Genomic DNA, 21331 nt, shown 5'->3' with positions numbered 1-21331 from the left:
AGCCATCACGCCCGGCCTATGATTATACAATATTTTTTTAAATCACACATTGCATCTCAGACACTAATTGAAGTTCTGAGAGACTGAAGAACCATCTTCCCTGTTCTATTACTTAAAATAACTACAGCTAATATTTACTCAGCATTTACTACATGCCAAGCATCGTGCCAAGTTTTACATACATTATCTCATTAATATTTGCAACATCCTATGAGACAGGGGTCCCGAACCCCGGGGTCACAGACCAGTGCTGGTCTGTGGCCTGTTAGGAACTGGGCTGCAGAGCAGGAGGTAAGTGGCAGGTGAGTGCATGAAGCTTCATCTGTATTGACAGCAGCTCCCCATGGCTCACATTACCACCTGAGCTCTGCCTTCTGTCAGATCAGTGGTGGCATCAGATTCTCACAGGAGCACAAACTGCGCATGCAAGGGATCTAGGTTGTGCATTCCTTATGGGAATCTAATGCCTGATCATCTGTCACTGTCTCCCATCATCCCCGGATGGAACTGTCTAGTTGCAGGAAAACAAGCTCAAGGCTCCCACTGATTCTACATTATGGTGAGTTGTATAATTATTTCATCATATATTACAATGTAAAAATAATAGAAATAAAGTGTATAATAAATGTAATGCACTTGAATCATCCTGAAACCATCCCTCACCCCACTGCACAGTCCATGGAAAAATTGTCTTCCACAAAACTGGTCCCTGGTGCCAAAAAGGTTGGGGACTGCTGCTATAAGATATACTATTATCAGTTAAGTAATTTTCCCAATGTTACTCAGCTAATAAGTTGTAGGACCAGGATTAAAAATCAGATGTTGAACTCCTCCTGAGTCCATGTTCTTTTTTATTTATGTTATGTTATTTTATTGTTTGTTTTTTATAATCTTGCTCTTTCTGATATTTATTTAATTTATGTTTTTTCTTTTCTTTTTTTTTTTTTTGAGAAGGAGTCTCGCTCTGTCGCCCAGGCTGGAGTGCAGTGGTGTGATCTTGGCTCACTGCAAGCTCCGCCTCCCGGGTTCATGCCATTCTCCTGCCTCAGCCTCCTGAATAGCTGGGACTACGGGCCCCCACCACCATGCCCGGCTAATTTTTTTGTATTTTTAGTAGAGACGGGGTTTCACCGTGTTAGCCAGGATGGTTTCGATCTCCTGACCTCGTGATCTGCGCACCTCGGCCTCCCAAAGTGTTGGGATTACAGGCGTGAGCCACCGCGCCCGGCCCTATTTATGTTTTTTCTTGAAACAACGTCTTGCTCTTTCACCCAGGCTGGAGTATAGTGGTGTAAACACAGCTTACTGCAGCCCTGACCTTCTGGGCTCAAGCAATCCTCCCATGTCAGCTTCTGTAGTAGCTGGGACCACAAGTGCACATCCCCACACTTGGCTATGTTATTTTATTTATTTATTTTTTGTAGAGATGGGGTTTGCCATGTTGCCCATGCTGGTCTTAAACTCCTGGGCTTAAATGATCCTCCCACCTTTTGGCCTCCTATAGTGCTGGGATTGTAAGTACCAAGCTCCATGTTCTGTTTTTTGTTTGTTTGTGTGTTTGTTTGTGTGTTTGTTTGTTTTTTCATTCTAATCCCATGGCAGATTATCCGTGTTCTTAACTACTTTATAATACTACTTCTCAAAGGTTATGAAAATATGTATGATGTTGTCACCAGCTGTTTCAGAATGAAAACTAAATGGTACTGAGAACATGACAAAAATTCTTGCTTTGTTTTCATTAGCACAAGGCTTGACACCAATCTTAAGCCAAAAAACAAAACCTCTGCCATGAGCAAGTGCAATAAGTAAACAAGTACACTTTGTGTTATTACCTTTGGGAACTTGTGTCTTTCTCATGACTGTCACTGGTGGGGGAAATTTCCTCCAGCTTCTCTGGAGGGGGATGATGGTTAAGAGCATGTTTTGTTATTCCTTTCCTATGAAAGACAAAACAAAGTTATATTTCCTGTATAAAAAAATACATACAATTCAATAATTTAATCTAGAAGTTAGTCACCTACTTCCTCTGCTCTGGAACTGCACTGTCTGATATGGTAGACACCAGTGGTTAAAATCTGGCTAGTCAGAATTGTGTTTTAAGTGTAAAACACATTGGATTTCAAGAAGAATTTGCAATACTTCATTTATTATCTTGATTACATATTAAAATGATAATATTTTGGATATATTGGGTTGTTAAACAAAATATATTCTTAAAATTAATGTCACTACAAGTTGAAAATATAGTAGATATCACCACACACCAATTAGAACAGCTAAAATTAAAAATAATGATAACACAAAATGCAGGCATGGATGTGGAGAAACTGGATGTCTCATACATTGCTGGCAGGAATGTCAAATGGTATAGCCATTCTGGAATAGTTTGACAGTTTCTAATAAAACTAAACATATGCATTTACCCAGAGCCCTAGCAGTTGCACTCTTGGGCATTATGCCTAGAGAAATGAAAACTTACATTCATACAAAAATCTGTATACAAATGTTCACAGCAGCTTTATTTACAATTGAAAAAAATAACTGAAAACAACTCAAATGTCCTTTAACATTGATATTTCCACATAATGAAATATTATTCAGCAATAAAGAGAAATAAACTATTGATACATGCAACAACTTGGATGGATCTCAAAAGCACCATGCTTTTTAGTGCAAAAAGCCAAAGCCAATAGAAAAACCATTAACTACTACAGTTGACCTTGAACAACACAGGTTTAAACTGTGTGAGCCCATTTATATGCAGATTTTTTTCAATAAATATATTGGAAAATTTTTTGGAGATTTGCAACAATTTGAAGAAACTCAACAGATGAACCATGTAGCCTAGAAATATCGAAAAAATTTAAGAAAAAGGCATGTCATGAATGTGTAAAATATATGTAACTACCAGTCTATTTTTGTGTTGACTATGTTATTGGTAAGGCTTCCAGTCAACAGTAGGCTATTAGTGGTTAAGTTCTGGGGAGTCAGAAGTTGAACATGGATGTTTTACTGTACAGGGGGTCAATACCCCTAACCCCTGCATTGTTTAAGGGCCATTTATATAATGGTACATTGGACAAAACTATAGTGGTAGAGAACAGATTAATGGTTGCCAGGGATGGAGACAAGAGTGGATATAAATATAAAGGGATAGGGATACCCAGTGAAGTTCCTTGGTGGTGATGAAACAGCTCTCTATCTTGATTTATAGTCGTATTTGCAGTAATCTGTAAATGGGACCAAATTGCATAGAAAGAACTATATACACACATACACACACACAGGAGTGGATGTAAAAACTGGATAAGGTCTGTAGGTCTAGTTAACAGTATTGTACCAATGTCATTTTCCTGGCTTTTAAATTATACCACAGTTACATAAGATGTCATCATTGGGGGAAGCTGAGTGACAAGTTCATGGGATTCTTGGTACTATTTTTACAACTTCCTGTGAGTCTATAATTATTTCAAAATAAAAAGGTAAAAAAATTTCACTTTTATTTTATTTTTTGAGATGGGGTCTTGCTGTGTTGTCCAAGCTGGAGTACAGTGGTGTGGTCATAGCTCACTGCAGCCTTGACCTCCTGGACTCAAGGGATTCTTCTGTCTCAGCCTCCTGTGTATCTGAGACTACAGGTACTCACCACCACACTTGGTTAATTATTTAATTTTTAATTTTTTTTTTTTTTAGAGATTGGGATCTTGTTATGTTGCTCAGGCTGTCTCTTAACTCCTGGCCTCAAATGATCCTCCTACCTCAGCCTCCCAAAGTACTGGGATTCAAGACATGAGCCACTGCACTCGGCCAATTTCACCTTTCTTTTTTAATGTGACCACCTGAAAATTTTAAATTACATATGTGGCTTATATCATATTTGTATTGAATATTGCTGCTCTAGAGACTCCAATGTATGCACTGGATTAAGCTATGGGGTCAATCATTATATGTTCCAGTAATCTATGGGGTCAATCAATATATGTTCCTAGTAATCTACGGTAGACTTTCCTCACAAAACTCTGTAGTCAAATACATTTAGGAACTGTAATAGGTTGAACAAAGTTACACAGATTTCTTTACAAGAGATCTTCCAGGTCTTTAATATGCAAATGTTTATCATAAATCTCAAATACTCTCATTTCAAAGGAAACTAAGGCACAGAGGGATTAAGTAACCTGCTTAAGGTCATTTGGTTAGTAAGCGATGAAGCCAAGATTCAAATCCTAGTAATCTGGCTCTCAGAGGAAGGCCTCTAGAAGGAAATGAAGAGTTTGAGATTTTAGTGAATTGTACCATTGTTCTATATAAAGATAAAGCTAAGAGCCCAGTCAGTGGAGCTTGCACTTTAAATTATTTCTCAAATTGTGGAGATCAATTTGTGCAGACTTACCTGTATGTCTCTCATTCAGTGGTCCTACAACCAAGAGCTTGTCTTTGAAAAAGTGGAAAGGATAAGAAATACAAATTCAAGCTATGAAATAGAGACTTAAGACATTTTTTAGTCTGCCAGGGAAATCTATGAATTGACAATTAGATAATAACAAAAAATATCATTAAATTTAATAATGGCACTATGACTACATACAAAAATGTCCATAATTTTTAGAGATGCATAATGACATATATAGGGGTGAAATGGCAGTATCTGCAGTTTTGCTTTCCTTATTTCACAGAGAGGTGCAGAGAAGTTAATAAAAGGATAAGGAGGCCAGGCGCAGTGGCTCACGCCTGTAATCCCAGCACTTTGGGAGGCTGAGGCGGGCAGATCATGAGGTCAGGAGATCGAGACCATCCTGGTTAACATGGTGAAACCCCGTCTCTACTAAAAATACAAAAAATTAGCTGGGCATGGTGGCGGGCACCTGTAGTCCCAGCTACTTGGGAGGCTGAGGCAGAAGAATGGCGTGAACCTGGGAGGCGGAGCTTGCAGTGAGCCGAGATGGCACCACTACACTCCAGCCTGGGCGACAGAGTGAGACTCTGTCTCAAAAAAAAAAAAAAAAAAAGAAAGAAAGAAAAGGATAAGGAAGATAGATGAAGCAAATATATTAACTTTGTTAACTGTTGAATGTGGGATGACAGGTAGTTCATGATACTATTCTCTATATGTTTATGTTTGAAATTTTTCATTAAAAAATGTTAAGCTGTATGTTGAAAATCATTCCTTTCCCATACTCTTTTCAACAATTATAATTTTTAATGGCTAGGTAGAAAACTAAAGTTACGGCTTCAAAGCAGGTTATCATTATTATAACATCTAAAGTAAAAATTGCTTTGAATTTGCTCCCATTAAGATACATTTTATCTTCATTATCTTCATTATTCACTTCATCCTGACTCCAGCTACAGAATCATCTTTTGGGCCTTATAGGGAGTATCAAATCAACAATCAAGAACAAGTAGGCCAGGCGCGGTGGCTCACATCTATAATCCCAGCACTTTGGGAGACCGAGGCAGACAGAGTCCAGGAGTTCAAGACCAGCCTGGGGTGAAACCCCATCTCTACTAAAAATACAAAAATTAGCTGGGCATGTAGTCCTGCGACTTGGGAAGCTGAGGTGGAAGAATCACTTGAACCTAGGAGGTGGAGGTTGCAACTGAGCCAAGATGGCACCACTGCACTCCAACCTGTGCAACAGAGACTCCGTCTCAAAAAAAAAAAAATAGAAAGAAAACTGATATAACTATACTAGTTAATAATAATTCTGGCCCAACAAGTGCCTATCATTTTTTTCCATACAAGATTTTTTTTAACTTTCAGAATGGTTGGAATTAATCATAAAAGCAGATTTTTAGCTAAACCTCAGTCACTTTATTGGGAAAAGACAGTTTCCTCACAATTTTTTTTTTTAAGTAGGAACAACACATCCCAAATCTAAGAGATGACTGTTTCTTCTTCCTAGTTCCCAAAGAGTTTACTAGGAACTAAATTGCTACCATGTAGATATCATATTCCTTAATAAATAATAAGCTTCTAAAAGGCAAAGAGAGGTTTTAGACTTATTTTCTTTGTATGCCTATTGTATCCCAAGTAAAAGTGCGAAGGGACAAGGAAAATACCATTTATTGAGGATGTATATGTGTCAAGCTCCACACCATCATTTTATTCTTATTTTATTTTTATTTATTTATTTTTTTGAGACAGAGTCTTCCTCTGTCACCCAGGCTGGAGTACAGTGGCGTGATCTCGGCTCACGGCAACCTCTGCCTCCCAGGTTCAAGCAATTCTCATGCCTCGGCCTCCCAAGTAGCTGAGATTACAGGCATGTGCCACCATGCCCAGCTAATTTTTTGCATTTTTAGTAGAGACAGGGTTTCACCATGTTGCCCAGGCTGGTTTTGAACTCCTGAGCTCAGGCAATCGCCCACCTTGGCCTCCCAAAGTGCTAGGATTACAGGCGTGGGGGTCCACACCATCATTTTAAATAAGCTTTTGGATAAGGTGTTACTCCTATATTGCAGAAACGAAGGCTCAGTGATGTAGTAATTTGCCTAAAAGTCACGTGGCTAGAAGACAGCCTAGCCAGAAACCCAAGAATGATTCAAAATAGCATGCTTGCAATTATCATGTATGTGCATAATTAATATTTAATAAATTAGTTAATAATTAATATTAATAGCTAATGTTTATGGTTGCTAAAATTACATAGCTAAATGAAAGGAAAAGTTAATATTTAATTAATACATTTATTTATAGTTAATATTTAATTAATAAATTTATGGTTGCTAAAATTATATAGCTCCATGAAGGAAAAAAAATTGGAATTTGGGGTTAAAGCCCAAGCTCAACTCCTGACTTTTTGGCTATATAATCTTAAAATATGTAACATTTCTGATATAATTTCATCTTCTGAAAGACTGAAGATAATCATACCCACTTTACAGAGTTGTTAAGATCAAAAAGTGAAGTGAGCTGGGCATGGTGGCTCATGCCAACACTTTGGGAGGCCAAAGTGGGAGAACTGCTTGAGTCCAGGAGTTTGAGACCAGCCTGGGCAACATAGTGGGACCCTGTCTCTACCAAAAAAAAATTTTTTTTTAATTAGCCAGTTGTGGTGGTGTGCACCTGTAGTCTCAGCTACTCAAGAGGCTACATTGTGAGGATCACCTGAGCCCATAGGTGGAGGCTGCAGTGAGCAAGGATTGCACTACTGCCCTCCAGCCTGGACAACTGAGCAAGACCCTGTCTCCAAAAAAAAAAAAAAGTGAAGGCCCTTTTGGAAGTGTAAAGCATTAATAAATGTATGACACTATTATTACTTTCTAAATTATTATACAACACTTCGGTCAGGGTAGGGGGCGGCTCTTTTTTTTTTATTATTTATTTATTTATTTATTTATTTTGAGACGGAGTTTCGCTCTTGTCACCCAGACTGGAGTGCGATGGCGTGACCTCCGCTCACTGCAACCTCTGCCTCCCGGGTTCAAGTGATTCTCCTGCCTCACCCTCCCAAGTAGCTGGGTTTACAGGCCCCCGCCTCCATGCCCGGCCATTTTTTTTTTTTTTGCATTTTTAGTAGAGATGGGGTTTCGCCATGTTGGCCAGGCTGGTCTCGAACTCCTGGCCTCAAGTGATCCGCTCGCCTCAGCCTCCCAAAGTGCTGGGATTACAAGCGTGAGCCACCACGGCCGGCCGTGAGGGTGGATCTTTTTAAAGCCAGAAATATTTGCTCTTTAAAGTCTCAAAAGCAAAACTGATCTTTATGGATTCTGGTGCTTAATTGCAGAGGTGGGGAGGCAGTATGTGTGATGGTTATGACCACAGGCTTCAGAATCAGATCGACATCAGGTTTGTACCTCTCAGCTCTACCACCTTCAAGCTGTGTGATCTTTGGCATGCTACAATCTTTAATTCTGGGATCTTTATCTGTAGAATGTGCAAAATAATGTTCCCAATCTGATATCATTGATAGGAATGAGCAAATGTATGTAAATAGCTTTGCACAGTGTCAAGTGAGCACTTTCCTGGAGCCCTCAGTTAGCTATTAATAACTTCTCGAGCTACCATGGCCATTAACAATGGGACCTGAAGCACTGCGGATGCTACAAATGCTTCAGCAGACCCAGTGCTTGATTTCAGGAATTTCAGTCGAAGGGCGACACGCCCTCAGCTGGAGATGGAGGAAGAAGGGGCAGGGTCCAGCAGGGCTGAGAGGAGAGAATTCCGAAGAAAAATCTCTCCCCAGACCTGGGAAAGGAAAGGAACGAAGGACTGGTCAAGGAGGGTCCCCAGAGCGCCCGCCGCCCGCCCCGGCTGGGGTGGCTGAGCAGTCCACTCACAGCTCCAAGCTCTGTGGCACCGCCTTCCGAGTGTATCTGGAGATCATCCTCCTCCTCCTCCTCCTCCTCCTCAGCCGCGGCCGGGGCAGGCACGCCAGGGTGGGGGCCTCCGGGCCTGGCCCTCCCGCCGGCTCCGGCCCGGCCCCTCCCGCCACCTACCGGCCCCGTCTCGCCCCGTCACCTAGACTCCGAGCAGCCACCTCCCCAGGGTCCCCACCTCTCCAGTCCTCCGACCTCCCTGCTTTGCCGCGGGGGCGGAAGTGACGAAGGCCCCCGGACACTCGCAAAATGCTCCCGCCGACGCACAGCAGTGACGACACACAAGGTTTCGGGGACTGAGTGGGTTTCAGACTTTCTCTCAGGATTTCCGCTGGCTTCAGGTTCCGGTCAGGCGTCGGGACAGAGCCTGATCCAGGCTTCGGCGGCCGGTGGCAGCTCTCGATCAGCTCTCGCAGTCGGAGAAGCGGCTAAGGAAAGGTGCCACAGCAGAGACGCGAAGGAGAGGCCCTAGAACCGTAAGAGAAATTGGCTTCATTTTGTTAGATGGCAGGAGGGAGCCTAGACTGGGGAAAGAGCACTAGACTCCAAGTCAAGCCCCTGCTGCTTGGTCGCTTCTTTTTCTGTACTCTGGGTTTTCTCATATGTACAGTGAGGCATTAGCCTGAGTGATCATAGAGTCCCTTCCAGTTCTGACACCAAATTCTGCATGATGACGTGTATTTGGCGTTATGGGGTGGATGGGTAGAATTACTGTCTGTCCCTCTGGGTTGAAAGGCAAAATGATGATTTGGTTAGACTGTGGTGAGTGGGTGTCTGGATAAGAAGAAGCAGGTTCCTTATGAGTCTCTTAGAAAGCTGAGTAAGATTGGAATCATGGAGTTAGGGTGGTCCATCCACTGCCATTTCTTTCTTTACCAAGCATCACCTGGCAGCAAGAATAAACTAGTACTCTTATTTAGGAAAACCCTTAGAAAATTAAGAGATAAGTAAGGAAAACCCTTAGAAAATTAAGAGGTATCAATGCAACCTCCATCAAAATACCAATGACATTCTTCACAGTCATAGAAAAAAGATCCTAAAATTTATATGGAACCACAAAAGAGCCAGAATAGCCAAAGCTATCCTGAGCAAAAAGAACAAAACTGGAAGAATCACATTACCTGACTTCAGATTATACAACAGAGTTATAGTAACCAAAACAGCATGGCACTGGCATAAAAACAGGAACAGAATAGAGAACCCAGAAACAAATCCATATGTCTGCAGTGAATTCATTTTCAGCAAAGGTACCAAAAACATACATTGGGGAAAAGACAGTCTCTTCAATAAATGATACTGGGAAAACTGATACCCGTATGCAGAAGAATGAAACCAGACCCACTACCTCCCACCATATACAAAAATCAAGTCAAAATGGATTAGAGACTTAAATCTAAGCCCTCAAACTATGAAACTACTAAAAGGAAATATTGGGGAAACTCTCTAGGACATTAGAGTGGGCAAAGATTTCCTGAGTAATACCTCACAAACAGAGGCAGCCAAAACAAAAATGGACAAATGGGAGCACATCAAGTTAAAAAGCTTCTGCACAGCAAAGGAAACAATCAACAAAGTGAAGAGAGAACCCACAGAATGGGAGAAAATATTTGCAAACTACCCATCTGACAAGGGATTAATAACCAAAATATATAAGGAGTTCAAACAACTCTCTAGGAAGCAGTCTAATAATTGATTAAGAATTGGATAAAAACTCTGAATAGACATTTCTCAAAGAAGACATAAAAATGGCAAACAGGTTTATGAAAAGGTGCTCAATATCATTGATTATCAGAGAAATGCAAATCAAAACTACAATAAGATAGCATCTCACCCCAGTTAAAATGGCTGTTATCCATAAGACAGGCAATAACAAATGCTGGCAAGGATTTGGATAAAACACTGTTGGTGAGAATGTAAATTAGTGCAGTCACTATGGAGAACAGTTTTGGAGATTCCTCAAGAAACTAAAAATAGAGCTACTTTATGATCCAGCAATCCCACTGTTGGGTATTTACCCAAAAGAAAGGAAATCAGTATATCAAAGAGATATCTGCACTCCCATGTTTATCGCAGCACTATTCTCAGTAGCCAAGATTTGGAAGCAACCTAAGTGTCCATCAACAGATAATGAAGAAAATGTGGCACATACACACAATGGAGTGCTTTTCAGCCATAAAAAAAAAAATGAGATTCTGTTATTTGTAACAACATGGATGGAACTGAAGATCAAGTGGAACTGGATGGAAGTGAAATAAGGATGGCACAGAAAGATAAACTTCAAATGTTCTCACTAATTTGTAGGAGCTAAAAATTAAAACAGTTGAACTCATGGAGATAGCAAGTAGAAGGATGGTTACCAGAAGCTGGGAAGGGTTGCAGAGGGTTTGTGGGGGAGTATGGTTAAAGGGTACAAAAAAAATAGAGTGAATGAAAACTAGTATTTGGTAGCACAACAGGGTGACTATAGTAAATAATAATTTAATTGTACATTTAAAAATAACGAAGTTCAGATGAGAGCATGTCCTGGCTATAAAAAATTTTTTTAATAAAAATAACTAAAAGAGTATAATTAGATTGTTTGTAACACAAAGGATAAATGCTTAAGGCAATGGATATCTCATTTACCCTGAGGTGCTTATTATGCATTGTATACCTGTATCAAAATATCTCATGTACCCCATAAATATATACACCTACTATTTACCCTTAAAAATTAAAAAAAAAAAAAACAGCACTTTGGGAGGCCGAGGCAGGTGGATCATGAGGTCAGGAGTTTGAGACCAGCCTGGCCAATATGGTAAAACTCCGTCTCTACTAAAAATACAAAAATTAGCCAGGTGTGGTGGCGTGAGCCTATAGTCCCAGCTACTCGGGAGGCTGAGGCAAAAGAATCGCTTGAACCTGGGAGGCAGAGCTTGCAGTGAGCTGCGATCACTCCACTGCACTCCAGCCTGGGCAACAGAGCGAGACTCCATCTCAAAAAAAAAAAAAGAAAAAGAAAAAGAAAAGAAAAAAAGAAAGATATACCTACCATCCCATGAGACTTGAAAAAGGGGCAAATTTAGGACAGAGGTAAAATGACAGGACATGAATGTTTTGTAGTTCTGAATTCCTCTACGCCATACAATGTTCATAAAAGAGAGAGATGTACATTCTGTAGAGCAAGACAGATTGTACTTTAGAGTTTAAATAACAAAATTTTAAAGCAGGGAGAGATTTTAGAGATGGTAGATAACTTATCCTAAATTAAAGAAAAAAACCCAGAAAGAGAAAGTGAAATGTCCACAGTGACACAACTAATTAGTGGCAGAACTGGGGTTTTTGATAGTATGTAAACAGTAGGTGTTAGTGCAGTGTTTCTCGAAATATATTACACATACCACTGCTAGTACAAGGGCAAACATTAAAAATTTCATTCTTCACTTCCAAAATAGGAAAAATATAAAAAGTAAAGATTTTATTCTTACATACTTACTAATTGGGGAATGTGATACTAGATTTCTATTCACTGTATTATATCAAGGTTTCCTTTTAACGTAATTTTAAAGATAAAGTTTTAGGTGTAAAGGGTCATTAAAAATAATATTAGGCCAGATGCCTATAACCCCAGCACTTTGGGAGACCAAGGTGGAAGAACTGCTTGAGCTCAGGAGTTCTAGGCCAGCCTGGGCAATATGGCAAAACCTTGCCTCTACTAAAAATACAAGAAAAGTTAGCTGGGCATGGTGGCATGCACCTGTGGTCCCAGCTACTTGGGAGGCTGAGGTGGGAGGATGGCTTGAGCCCAAGAGGTGGAGGTTGCAATGAGCTGTGATCATGCCGCTGCACTCCAGCCTGGGCAACAAGAGTGAAACTCCATCTCAAATAAATAAATAAAGTTTAAAAAAATTAAATAAATATTACTGTAGGTGGTGTATGGTTAAGGCAAAAACCATGGTGATGGTATGTGACTAAATTTTATTTTTTTATTTTTTATTTTTATTTATTTATTTTTTTTAGTTGGAGTCTTGCTCTGTCACCCAAGCTGGAGTGCAGTGGCATGATCTCGGCTCATTGCAACCTCTGCCTCCTAGGTTCAAGTGATTCTCCTGCTTTAGCCTCCCGAGTAGCTAGGATCACAGGTGCATGCCACCACACCCAGCTAATTTTTGTATTTTTAGTATTTTGTATTTTTAGTAGAGACGGGGTTTCACCATGTTGGCCAGGCTGGTCTCAAACTCCTGACCTCCAGTGATCTGCCTGTCTCGGCCTCCCAAAGTGATAGGATTACATGCATGAACCACTGTGCCCAGCCTAACTAAATTTTAGAAAACAATGTTCATGGAACCATCTAAAAGAGTTCAGATGTTACTTCTGCATTGTTCTATGTGGTTTATATTTTGGAACTTTAAACATAGTTTTCAAAGAAGAATGGAAGAAACCATGAAGCTTGCTACGATGGAAGACACAGTGGAGTACTGCCTGTTCCTGATACCAGATGAGTCAAGGGACTCAGATAAACATAAAGAGATTCTTCAGAAGTACATTGAGAGAATAATGACTCAGTTTGCACCTATGCTGGTCCCCTACATCTGGCAGAATCAGCCTTTCAATCTTAAATATAAACCTGGGAAAGGTAAGACTCTTTTACTTGTTTGGATTAGTGTGACTTTTAATGTTATCCTGACAACAGTGATGTGTAATAGTCCACGCTTCATTCAGTGTTGCCAGGAAGAGATTAATACACTAAACTTTTTAGATGAGTAATACTTGTCTATATTCAGTTAGCCTTAAAGCTTTTTTTAAAAAAAATCATATTAATGAAAACTTTCTAAATTTGCCTTAGGAATTAGCATATACTAAACATTATTAAACTCATGGCTATTCTTTTGAACTTTAGTTACTACACTATGCCATAATGTATCTAAGTATCTATACTAAATAGTTTCAGGCATCTGGCTTTAATCATGGTTCCTTTTGCTGTTACTCAGGATTCCTTATTTTGGTGATGTGTTCGGTAGGCTGCCTTGTTTCATATAGCCATTTTGGTAAGGATCTGAGTGGCTCTGCCCGGCTTATAAAGATAAATAATTGGGCTTTATGACTAATATTTGCCACTTACAAGCATTTTGAGGTTTCTTCATTGCTTCCCTGTGTTGTTGGTGCTTGAGATCTGACCTCTGGCAAAATATGGCACTCTGTCCTGTTATGAGAAAAACCCAGGATTAAACTAGGAGGGAGCGGAGAGACCAAAGAATGACTCGGACAGGTCTATCTTGGCAAGTAGATAAGTTTATTAGGACTTACAGACAAGACACTCCTGGGCAGCATCAGGACAGCTCTAGAAATCCACCCCACCTCCCATATTTAAGTTGCTTGTAAGCTAATTTTTTGGCTCTTTGCCTACTGCGTATATGCAATGACACTGTTTTCCTTGGTATGTTCCCAGCTATGCCCTGCAATGTTTGGGTTCTCAGGACCTGCTCCTCTGCTGGGCACGATGGCTTTGGCTTGCCAGCTGGCCTTTGAAGTTTAAGCAGCAGACATGTACCCTTAAGTAGTCTGATGGGGAACTGGTCACATTACAGTTCTATCATTTCTTATAGTTTTATGAAAATAAATCATGGGTAGGTGACCAAGTCTCTCCTTACACAGTGACTTATGTGAGGTCTTATTTGGGATCAGGAGCCTGGCATCTTGTGATACCATCACAAGATATACCCCCCATGTATACATCACAAGTATACATCACTGTGATACTCTCAGTTTAGTGTGTATCTGTTATCTTTTGGCAACAGTTGCTACATATCTTACTGTTAATTTTATTGAACTCTTATTCATTGAAATACATATGATATTTATTGGCAAGAACACTGTCACATTGGTGTAGCACATCTAAAACCAACCCTTTATCCATCCTCTAGAAAACCATTTTTACTGTTTTCTTATCTTGTTTAATGGCATTGCCATCCACCCAGTTATCCAAGCTAGTCAGTAATTCAAAATCATAATCAGTTCCTCACTTCACCATGTTCAGTCAGATGCTAAATCCTGAATGCTTCTAAAATATGACCCCTTCTCTACATCTATTTGGCTTCAGTGTAGACCCTCTTTATCTCTACATCTGGAAAACAACAACAGCCTCCTAACTTACCTCTCTGGTTCCTGTCTTTCTAGTTCCTAACACTGTTGCTGGTTATGTTTGTAAAACACAAATTTGATTGTGTCACTCTCCTGCTTAATATCCTTCAGTAGTTCCCATTGCTTCAAGATGAAATTTAAATCAAAGTCTAATATAGACAAAAATAGTTACTTTAATTGGAGTTCTCTAGTTGAAGAAACTTGAGATCTGGGGTGGGGAGAAGAAGAGTTGGTTGGGCTGTTCTTCTACCTATTGTTTGCCATGGCAGCTCTTGAGACACTCTGTAATGCACTTGTTTGACCTTCATTCTGTTAATGTGGGATATTAACTGTACATTGATTTTTATGTGTTGAACCATCCTTGCATCCCAGGAATAAATCTCGCTTGGTCGTGGTGAATAATCTATTTAATGTGTTGTTGAATTCAGATTGCTGATATTTTGTTAAGGATTTCTGCATTGATACTCATCAGGGATATTGATCTACAGCTTTCTTATATTGTCTTTGTCTGGCTTTGGTATTAGGGTAATGCTGGCCTCAGAAGGAATTTGGGAATTCCCTCCCTTTTATTTTTTTGGAAGATTTTGAGGAGGATTGGTGTCAAATTCTTTAAATGTTTGGAAGAATTCCCCGGTGAAGCCAGCTTTTCTTTGTTAGGAGCTTTTGGATTATTGATTCAATCTCCTTACTAGTTATAGATTTGTTCAGATTTTTGTATTTCTCATGATCCAGTCTTGACAGGTTGTGTTTCTAGGAATTTGTCGATTTCTTATAGGTTATCCAACTTACTGGTATACCATTGTTCATAGAATTCTCTTATCCTTCTTATTTCTATGACATAAGTTGTACTGTCCCCTCTTTCATTTCCGATTTTAGTTATTTGAGTATTTGCTCTTATTCCTGGTTAATCAAGTTAATAGTCTGTCAATCTTTTAAAAAAAACCCAACTCAGCTGTTTTGTTTTTCTATTATTTTTTCTGGTCTCTATTTTATTTCTCTCTGCTGTAATGTTTATTATTTCCTTCCTTATGCTGGGTTTGGGTTTAGTTTTTTTTTTTTTTTTTTTTGAGGTATAGGTTGTTGATATGAGATCTTTCACAACTACAAACTTCCTTTTTAGCACTGCTTTCACTGAATTCCTTAAGTTTTGGTATGATGTGCATTCATTTTCATTTGTCCCAAGATATTTTCTAATTTCCCTGTGATTTATTCCAAGAGTGTGTTGTTGTTTAGTTTCCATGTGTTTGTGAATAGTGCACATGTTTGAAAACTTCTGCTCCATCCAAATCTAGCGTCCTGGTATTCCCAGAATACTCTATACATACATACTCTATACATCATGCCTCTGTGCCTTTGCACATACTTTTCCATTTTTCTGGAAAGCTCACCTCTTGTCATTCCTCCAGGCAAGCATAGCACAGATATCCCCTCCTTTATACTCACATAGCCCTTACTGCACACTCCTGTTCTAGAGTTCATTATCTTGTTTTGAGATCATTTGGTTGTCTTGTTTTACCCTGAGCTCCTCAGGAGTAGGCTTCTTCTTCAGGATTGCAACCCCTGCTCCCCAGTACTTAGAGCAATCAGTCAATGAATGTGTATTCAGTTGAATGATTATGTGCATTTTATTTGCAGTAACAAATTTATCTGGTTACATGGTTGCTTTTCTCTTGTTTTTAGGAGGTGTTCCTGCTCATATGTTTGGCGTGACAAAGTTTGGGGATAACATTGAGGATGAATGGTTTATTGTTTATGTAATAAAGCAGATCACAAAGGAATTTCCAGAGTTAGTAGCAAGGTATTGTAGTTATTTTAATTATTCTAAAGGAATTCTATTACTGAAACAAAGTGACTACATTTTTATCTATTTAGTAATTTATTTTTCTCCTGTAGTCTACTGGAAATTGTACAGATTTTAATAGTATCTGTGCTCTTTTTTTTTTTTTTTGAGACAGTCTTGCTCTGTCACCCAGGCTGGAGTGCAGTGGTGTGATCTTGGCTCACTGCAATCTTCACCTTCCGGGTTCAAGCGATTCTCCTGCCTCAGCCTCCCAAGTAGCTGGGATTACAGGCGTGCACCACCACGCCTGGCTAATTTTGTATTTTTAGTAGAGACAAGGGTTCACCATGTTGGCCAGGCTAGTCTCTGGAGCTCCTGACCTCAGGTGATCCACCCACCTTGGCCTCCCAAAGTGCTGGGAATACAGGCGTAAGCCACCGCGCCCAGCCATATCTGTGTTTTCTTTCTCTTCTCTTGTGGCTTCCTTTTCTTGAGAAAGAATTAAAGTACACGGCCAGGTGCGGTGGCTCACACCTGTAATCCCAGCACTTTGGGAGGCCGAGGCAGGCGGATCATCTGAGGTCAGGAGTTCGAGACCAGCCTCAACATGGAGAAACCCTGTCTCTACTAAAAATACAAAATTAGCCAGGCATGGTGGTGCATGCCTGTAATCCCAGCTACTCGGGAGGCTGAGGCAGGAGAATTGCTTGAACCTGGGAGGCGGAGGTTGCGGTAAGCCGAGATCGCGCCATTGCACTCCAGCCTGGGCAACAAGAGTGAAACTCTGTCTCAAAAAAAAAAAAAAAAAAAAATTAAAGTACTGTCAAAGAGTTCAACTTCCAAAAGATTTCAAATAAAACCTACTTATTTTAGGTTTTCTTTTTAAAATTCTAATTATGAAAAAACAAATACATGTGGTAAACAAAATTCAAAAGATACAAAGGTTTCTACTGCTCTTGCTTCCCAGAAGTAATCACCATTAAATTCCTTGTGGATCTTTGAAAAATAAAATTCCATTCATACACATACACACATATTTCACGTATTTTTAAATATGTATTCCTCTACTAGACCATAGCTATATTTTTTGAGAAATCATACACAGAAACAATTTAAAGAGAAGTCAGTGAACACAATTGTATAGGAAGCAAAGTAGGTAACATTACGTTAAAAATGGGACCTGAGTTTTCTGTAATTACCACGTATTGCCAGCAGAGGGCGTTCCGCCCACTTATATTTTGTCCTAGTTTTCCTAGTCAGCACCCAAATTCTGATCTTTTTTTACCCAGTCAACCTCTTTCCCAACAGAACAAAATAGAAGGGAGAAAAAAACCTTTGAAAACTTATTATTTAAATTTTAAACATACATTAAAGTAGAGAGAATGAACCCACATGTTGCCATTATCCAGCTTCAACAATTACCAACTCATGGTCATTATTATTTCATCTGTAGCTGTCATTTGATCCTTAAATATTTCAGGATGTAAATCTAAGTGATAACTCATTTTATTTTTATCTTTAAATAAATTTATTTAAAATTTTTAAATGTTTTAAATTTATTTATTATTTATTTAGTTTTTTAAAGACGGGGTCTTACTATTTTGCCCAGGCGGGACTTGAACTCCTGGGCTCAAGCCATCCTCCTGCCTCAGTCTCCCAAGCAGCTGGTACTACAGGCACATGCCACTGTGCTCTATTTTATTTTATTTTATTTTTTTGAGACAGCCTCTCACTCTCTTGCCCAGACTGGACTGCAGTGGAACAATCTCGGCTCACTGCAACCTCTGCCTCCCGGGCTCAAGCAATTCTCGTACCTCATCCTCCTGAGTAGCTGGGGCTATGGGCGTGCACCACCACACCTGGCTAATTTTTGTATTTTTTGTAGAGACAAGGTTTCACCATGTTGGCCAGGCTGGTCTCAAACTCCTGACCTCAAGTGATCCACCTGCCTCAGCCTCCCAAAGTGCTGGGATTACAGGTGTGAGCCACTGCGCCCAGCCTATTTTTAAAATTGATAAATAAAAATTTTATATATTTATTATGTATAACATGTTGTCTTGAAATACATATATATTGTAGGATGGCTGAATTGAGCTCATAATGTACATTACTTCACATACTTATTTTTTTGTGTGTGGTGCGAACATTTAAAATCTACTGCCTTAGCAAGTTTCAAGAACACAATACATTGTAGGCCTGGGGCAGTGGCTCACGTCTGTAATCCCAACGCTTTGGGAAGTCGAAGCGGAAGCATCACATGAGGTCAGAAGTTCGAGACGAGCCTGGCCAACATGGTGAAACCCCATCTCTACTAAAAATACAAAAATTAGCCATGTGTAGTGGCCCATGCCTGTGGTCCCAGCTACTCGGGAGGCTGAGGCAGGAGAATCACTTGAGCCCAGGAGGTAGAGGTTGCAGTGAGTGTGATTGCACCACTACATTCCAGCCTGTGCGACAGAGTGAGACTCTGTCTCAAAAATAAAATAAAATAATAAAAATAGAAGTATAGAGCTAGAACGATATATAACAGTATATAAAATATGCCATGTCTTGTGTAAAAAAGGGAGAAAATACAAATATATATTTCTATAGCTAGATTATGTGTAAGCAAACTCTAGAAGGATATACAGGAAACAGCAGTGATGCATGTAGGGTTGAGCAGATAGGGACAAAAGTAGGAGGGAGACTTTTTTATTTTGTAACTTTTTTTTTTTTTTTGAGATGGAGTTTCGCTCTTGTTGCCCAGGCTGGAATGCAATGGTGCGATCTTGGCTCACCGCAACCTCTGCCTCCCGAGTAGCTGGGATTACAGGCATGGGCCACCACGCCTGGCTGATTTTTTTTGTATTTTTAGTAGAGACGGGGTTTCTCCATGTTGGTCAGGCTGGTCTTGAGCTCCTGACCTCAGGTGATCCGCCCACCTCGGCCTCCCAAAGTGCTGGGATTACAGGCGTGAGCCACTGCACCTGGCCATGTAACTTTTAATACATTTTTTAAAAAAATGTAACCATGTGAATGTATAACCTATTTTAAAAAATTAAATTTAAAAAAGTGATATGGGCCGGGCGTGGTGGCTCACACCTGTAATCCTAGCACTTTGGGAGGCTGAGGTGAGCGGATCACTTGAGGTCAGGAGTTCGAGACCAGCCTGGGCAACATGGCGAAACCCTATCTCTACTAAAAATACAAAAATTAGCTGGGCATGATGGCGGGCACTTGTAATCCCAACTACTCGGGAGGCTGAGGCAGGATAATTGCCTGAAAACAAGAGGTGGAGGTTGCAGTGAGCCGAGATCATACCACTGCACTCTAGCCTGAGTGACAGAGCGAGACTCCGTCTCCAAAAAAAAAAAAAAAAAAGTGATGCAAATGAGGCAGAAATAATTATCTTTTCAGGCCCAAATAACACCTCCTACATGAAGGCTTTTCTAATCTCAGCTATGTGTTTCTTTTTTTTTCTTTTGGAACCCTATAGTACTTTCGAATATTTTCATATTTTTGTCTAATATTTCTTTATGTAAATTGCTTATCTTCTCTCCTTATCATATCTACCTTCAACTCCTCCTTACAATCTTACAGTCTCCTTCAGTGCTTAATGTTATCTTAAATATTTTGCTTTCTTATAGCCATCTGCACATAGTACATACTCAAATATTTACTAAGATGAAGAGGAAAATGTATTAGAATGAAACTGTTTTGGTTACTAGCAGATATATGCTTTTTGAATGCAAAATTGGAAATTTTCTTGCATTAGGATTGAAGACAATGATGGTGAATTCTTATTAATAGAAGCTGCTGACTTTCTCCCTAAATGGCTGGATCCTGAAAATAGCACCAATAGGGTAAGTATACCCAAGTTTAGAAAATTTATAGAGATGAAATCATGCTGCATTACATTCATATGTACCTGCAGTTTGCCAGTGCCCACTGTGAAAATTGAAATGTACCGTTTGCAGGTATTTTTCTGCCATGGGGAATTGTGTATTATCCCTGCACCAAGAAAATCTGGAGCAGAATCTTGGTTACCCACCACACCCCCAACAATTCCACAAGCATTGAATATAATCACAGCACATTCAGAAAAAATACTTGCTTCAGAATCTATACGAGCTGCTGTGAATAGGCGCATCAGAGGGTAAGAAAAATATCACTTTCATTGCTAATTAAGGAACCTTTTGGTTTCGTGTAGTTCAGTCTTTCTTTGATTTTTGTTTGTTTTCCTTAAAGCTCTGTTGGAGTTGATCAGTCTTTCTTTGACTATAAAATACCTTTCACCTAGATTAATGCTAATTTTCATTTTGTCTTCATTCCTCTTTATGAAATAGACTAGTAAATTAAACTTACAGATTTTAAAATCAGGAAACAGATACATCTTTAAATTCCCATTCAGAAGTGTTACAATCTTGTCCCAATATTTTTGCATTTATTTACCTTAGATATTGTGGCTAAGTATTAGCTATATCCATGGGTAAAAAATTTGAGACCTTTAAAAATAGAAACTTCATGGGCCTGGAGCGATGGCTCACACCTGTAATCCCAGCACTTTGGGAGGCTGAGCAGGGGGCGGATCATGAGGTCAGGAGTTCAAGACCAGCCTGGCCAACATAGTGAAATCCCATCTCTACTAAAAATACAAAAACAAAATAGCGGGGCGTGGTGGCAGGTGCCTGTAATCTTAGCTACTTTGGAGGCTGAGGCAAGGAGAATTGCCTGAACCCGGGAGGCGGAGGTTGCAGTGAGCTGAGATCACGCCACTGCACTCCAGCCTGGGCGACAGTAGGAGACTCCATCTCAAAAAAAAAAAAAAAAAGTAGAAACCTAATGGAGCACAAACAAGGTGCTCAGGTTTTTTCTGTTGTTCTGGGTCTGTATATGGGATTCTTTGACCTATGTCAGAATTCAGTTTCTGAATAAAACTTTAGCTTTTATTCAGAAAAGAAAGGTCTTAGCCTAATTACATATTCGTTCATCCATTCAAATTTGGGTGCCTATTAAATATTAAGCACCATTCAGGTATTAACAATATTAAAAATATTTTTGGCCAGGCACGGTGGCTCACGCCTGTAATCCCAGCACTTTGGGAGGCCAGGGCGGGTGGATCACAAGGTCAAG

General features: G+C 39.7%; 2 protein-coding genes across 22 annotated transcripts in view; one reads left to right on the top strand and one right to left on the bottom strand.

The window, feature by feature from the left end:
• The window catches only part of FAM149B1 (family with sequence similarity 149 member B1), a 78596-nt gene extending 70024 nt beyond the window's left edge, over positions 1–8572 (bottom strand). For 3 of the 12 annotated variants that reach the window (XM_510611.9, XM_009458699.5, XM_063780761.1), the window contains exons 1-2: positions 8281–8411; positions 1833–1937 (exon numbers count right to left, since the gene is read on the bottom strand). In XM_510611.9, coding sequence (XP_510611.3) covers positions 1833–1937; positions 8281–8327 — 152 coding nt within the window. In that variant the 5' untranslated portion in view covers positions 8328–8411. Of the gene's footprint in view, positions 1–1832; positions 1938–3163; positions 3226–4390; positions 4480–8026; positions 8046–8280; positions 8449–8497 lie in introns of those variants that run through there. The other 9 variants (XM_009458697.5, XM_009458698.5, XM_009458700.5 and 6 more) reach the window with 8 other exon arrangements.
• Positions 8531–21331, top strand: part of ECD (ecdysoneless cell cycle regulator) — a 92915-nt gene continuing 80114 nt past the window's right edge. For 4 of the 10 annotated variants that reach the window (XM_054660239.2, XM_054660240.2, XM_063780753.1 and 1 more), the window contains exons 1-5: positions 8531–8795; positions 12717–12934; positions 16120–16237; positions 19974–20061; positions 20176–20354. In XM_054660239.2, the coding sequence (XP_054516214.1) occupies positions 12730–12934; positions 16120–16237; positions 19974–20061; positions 20176–20354 (590 nt within the window). In that variant the 5' untranslated portion in view covers positions 8531–8795; positions 12717–12729. Of the gene's footprint in view, positions 8796–12716; positions 12935–16119; positions 16238–19845; positions 20062–20175; positions 20355–21331 lie in introns of all 10 variants that reach the window. The other 6 variants (XM_054660241.2, XM_063780755.1, XM_063780757.1 and 3 more) reach the window with 4 other exon arrangements.

This window comes from Pan troglodytes, chromosome 8 (genome assembly GCF_028858775.2).
Source record: "Pan troglodytes isolate AG18354 chromosome 8, NHGRI_mPanTro3-v2.0_pri, whole genome shotgun sequence".
Lineage (NCBI taxonomy): Eukaryota > Metazoa > Chordata > Mammalia > Primates > Hominidae > Pan > Pan troglodytes.
Note: the sequence above shows the minus strand (reverse complement) of the source record. Positions and strands in the feature narration are given on the sequence as shown.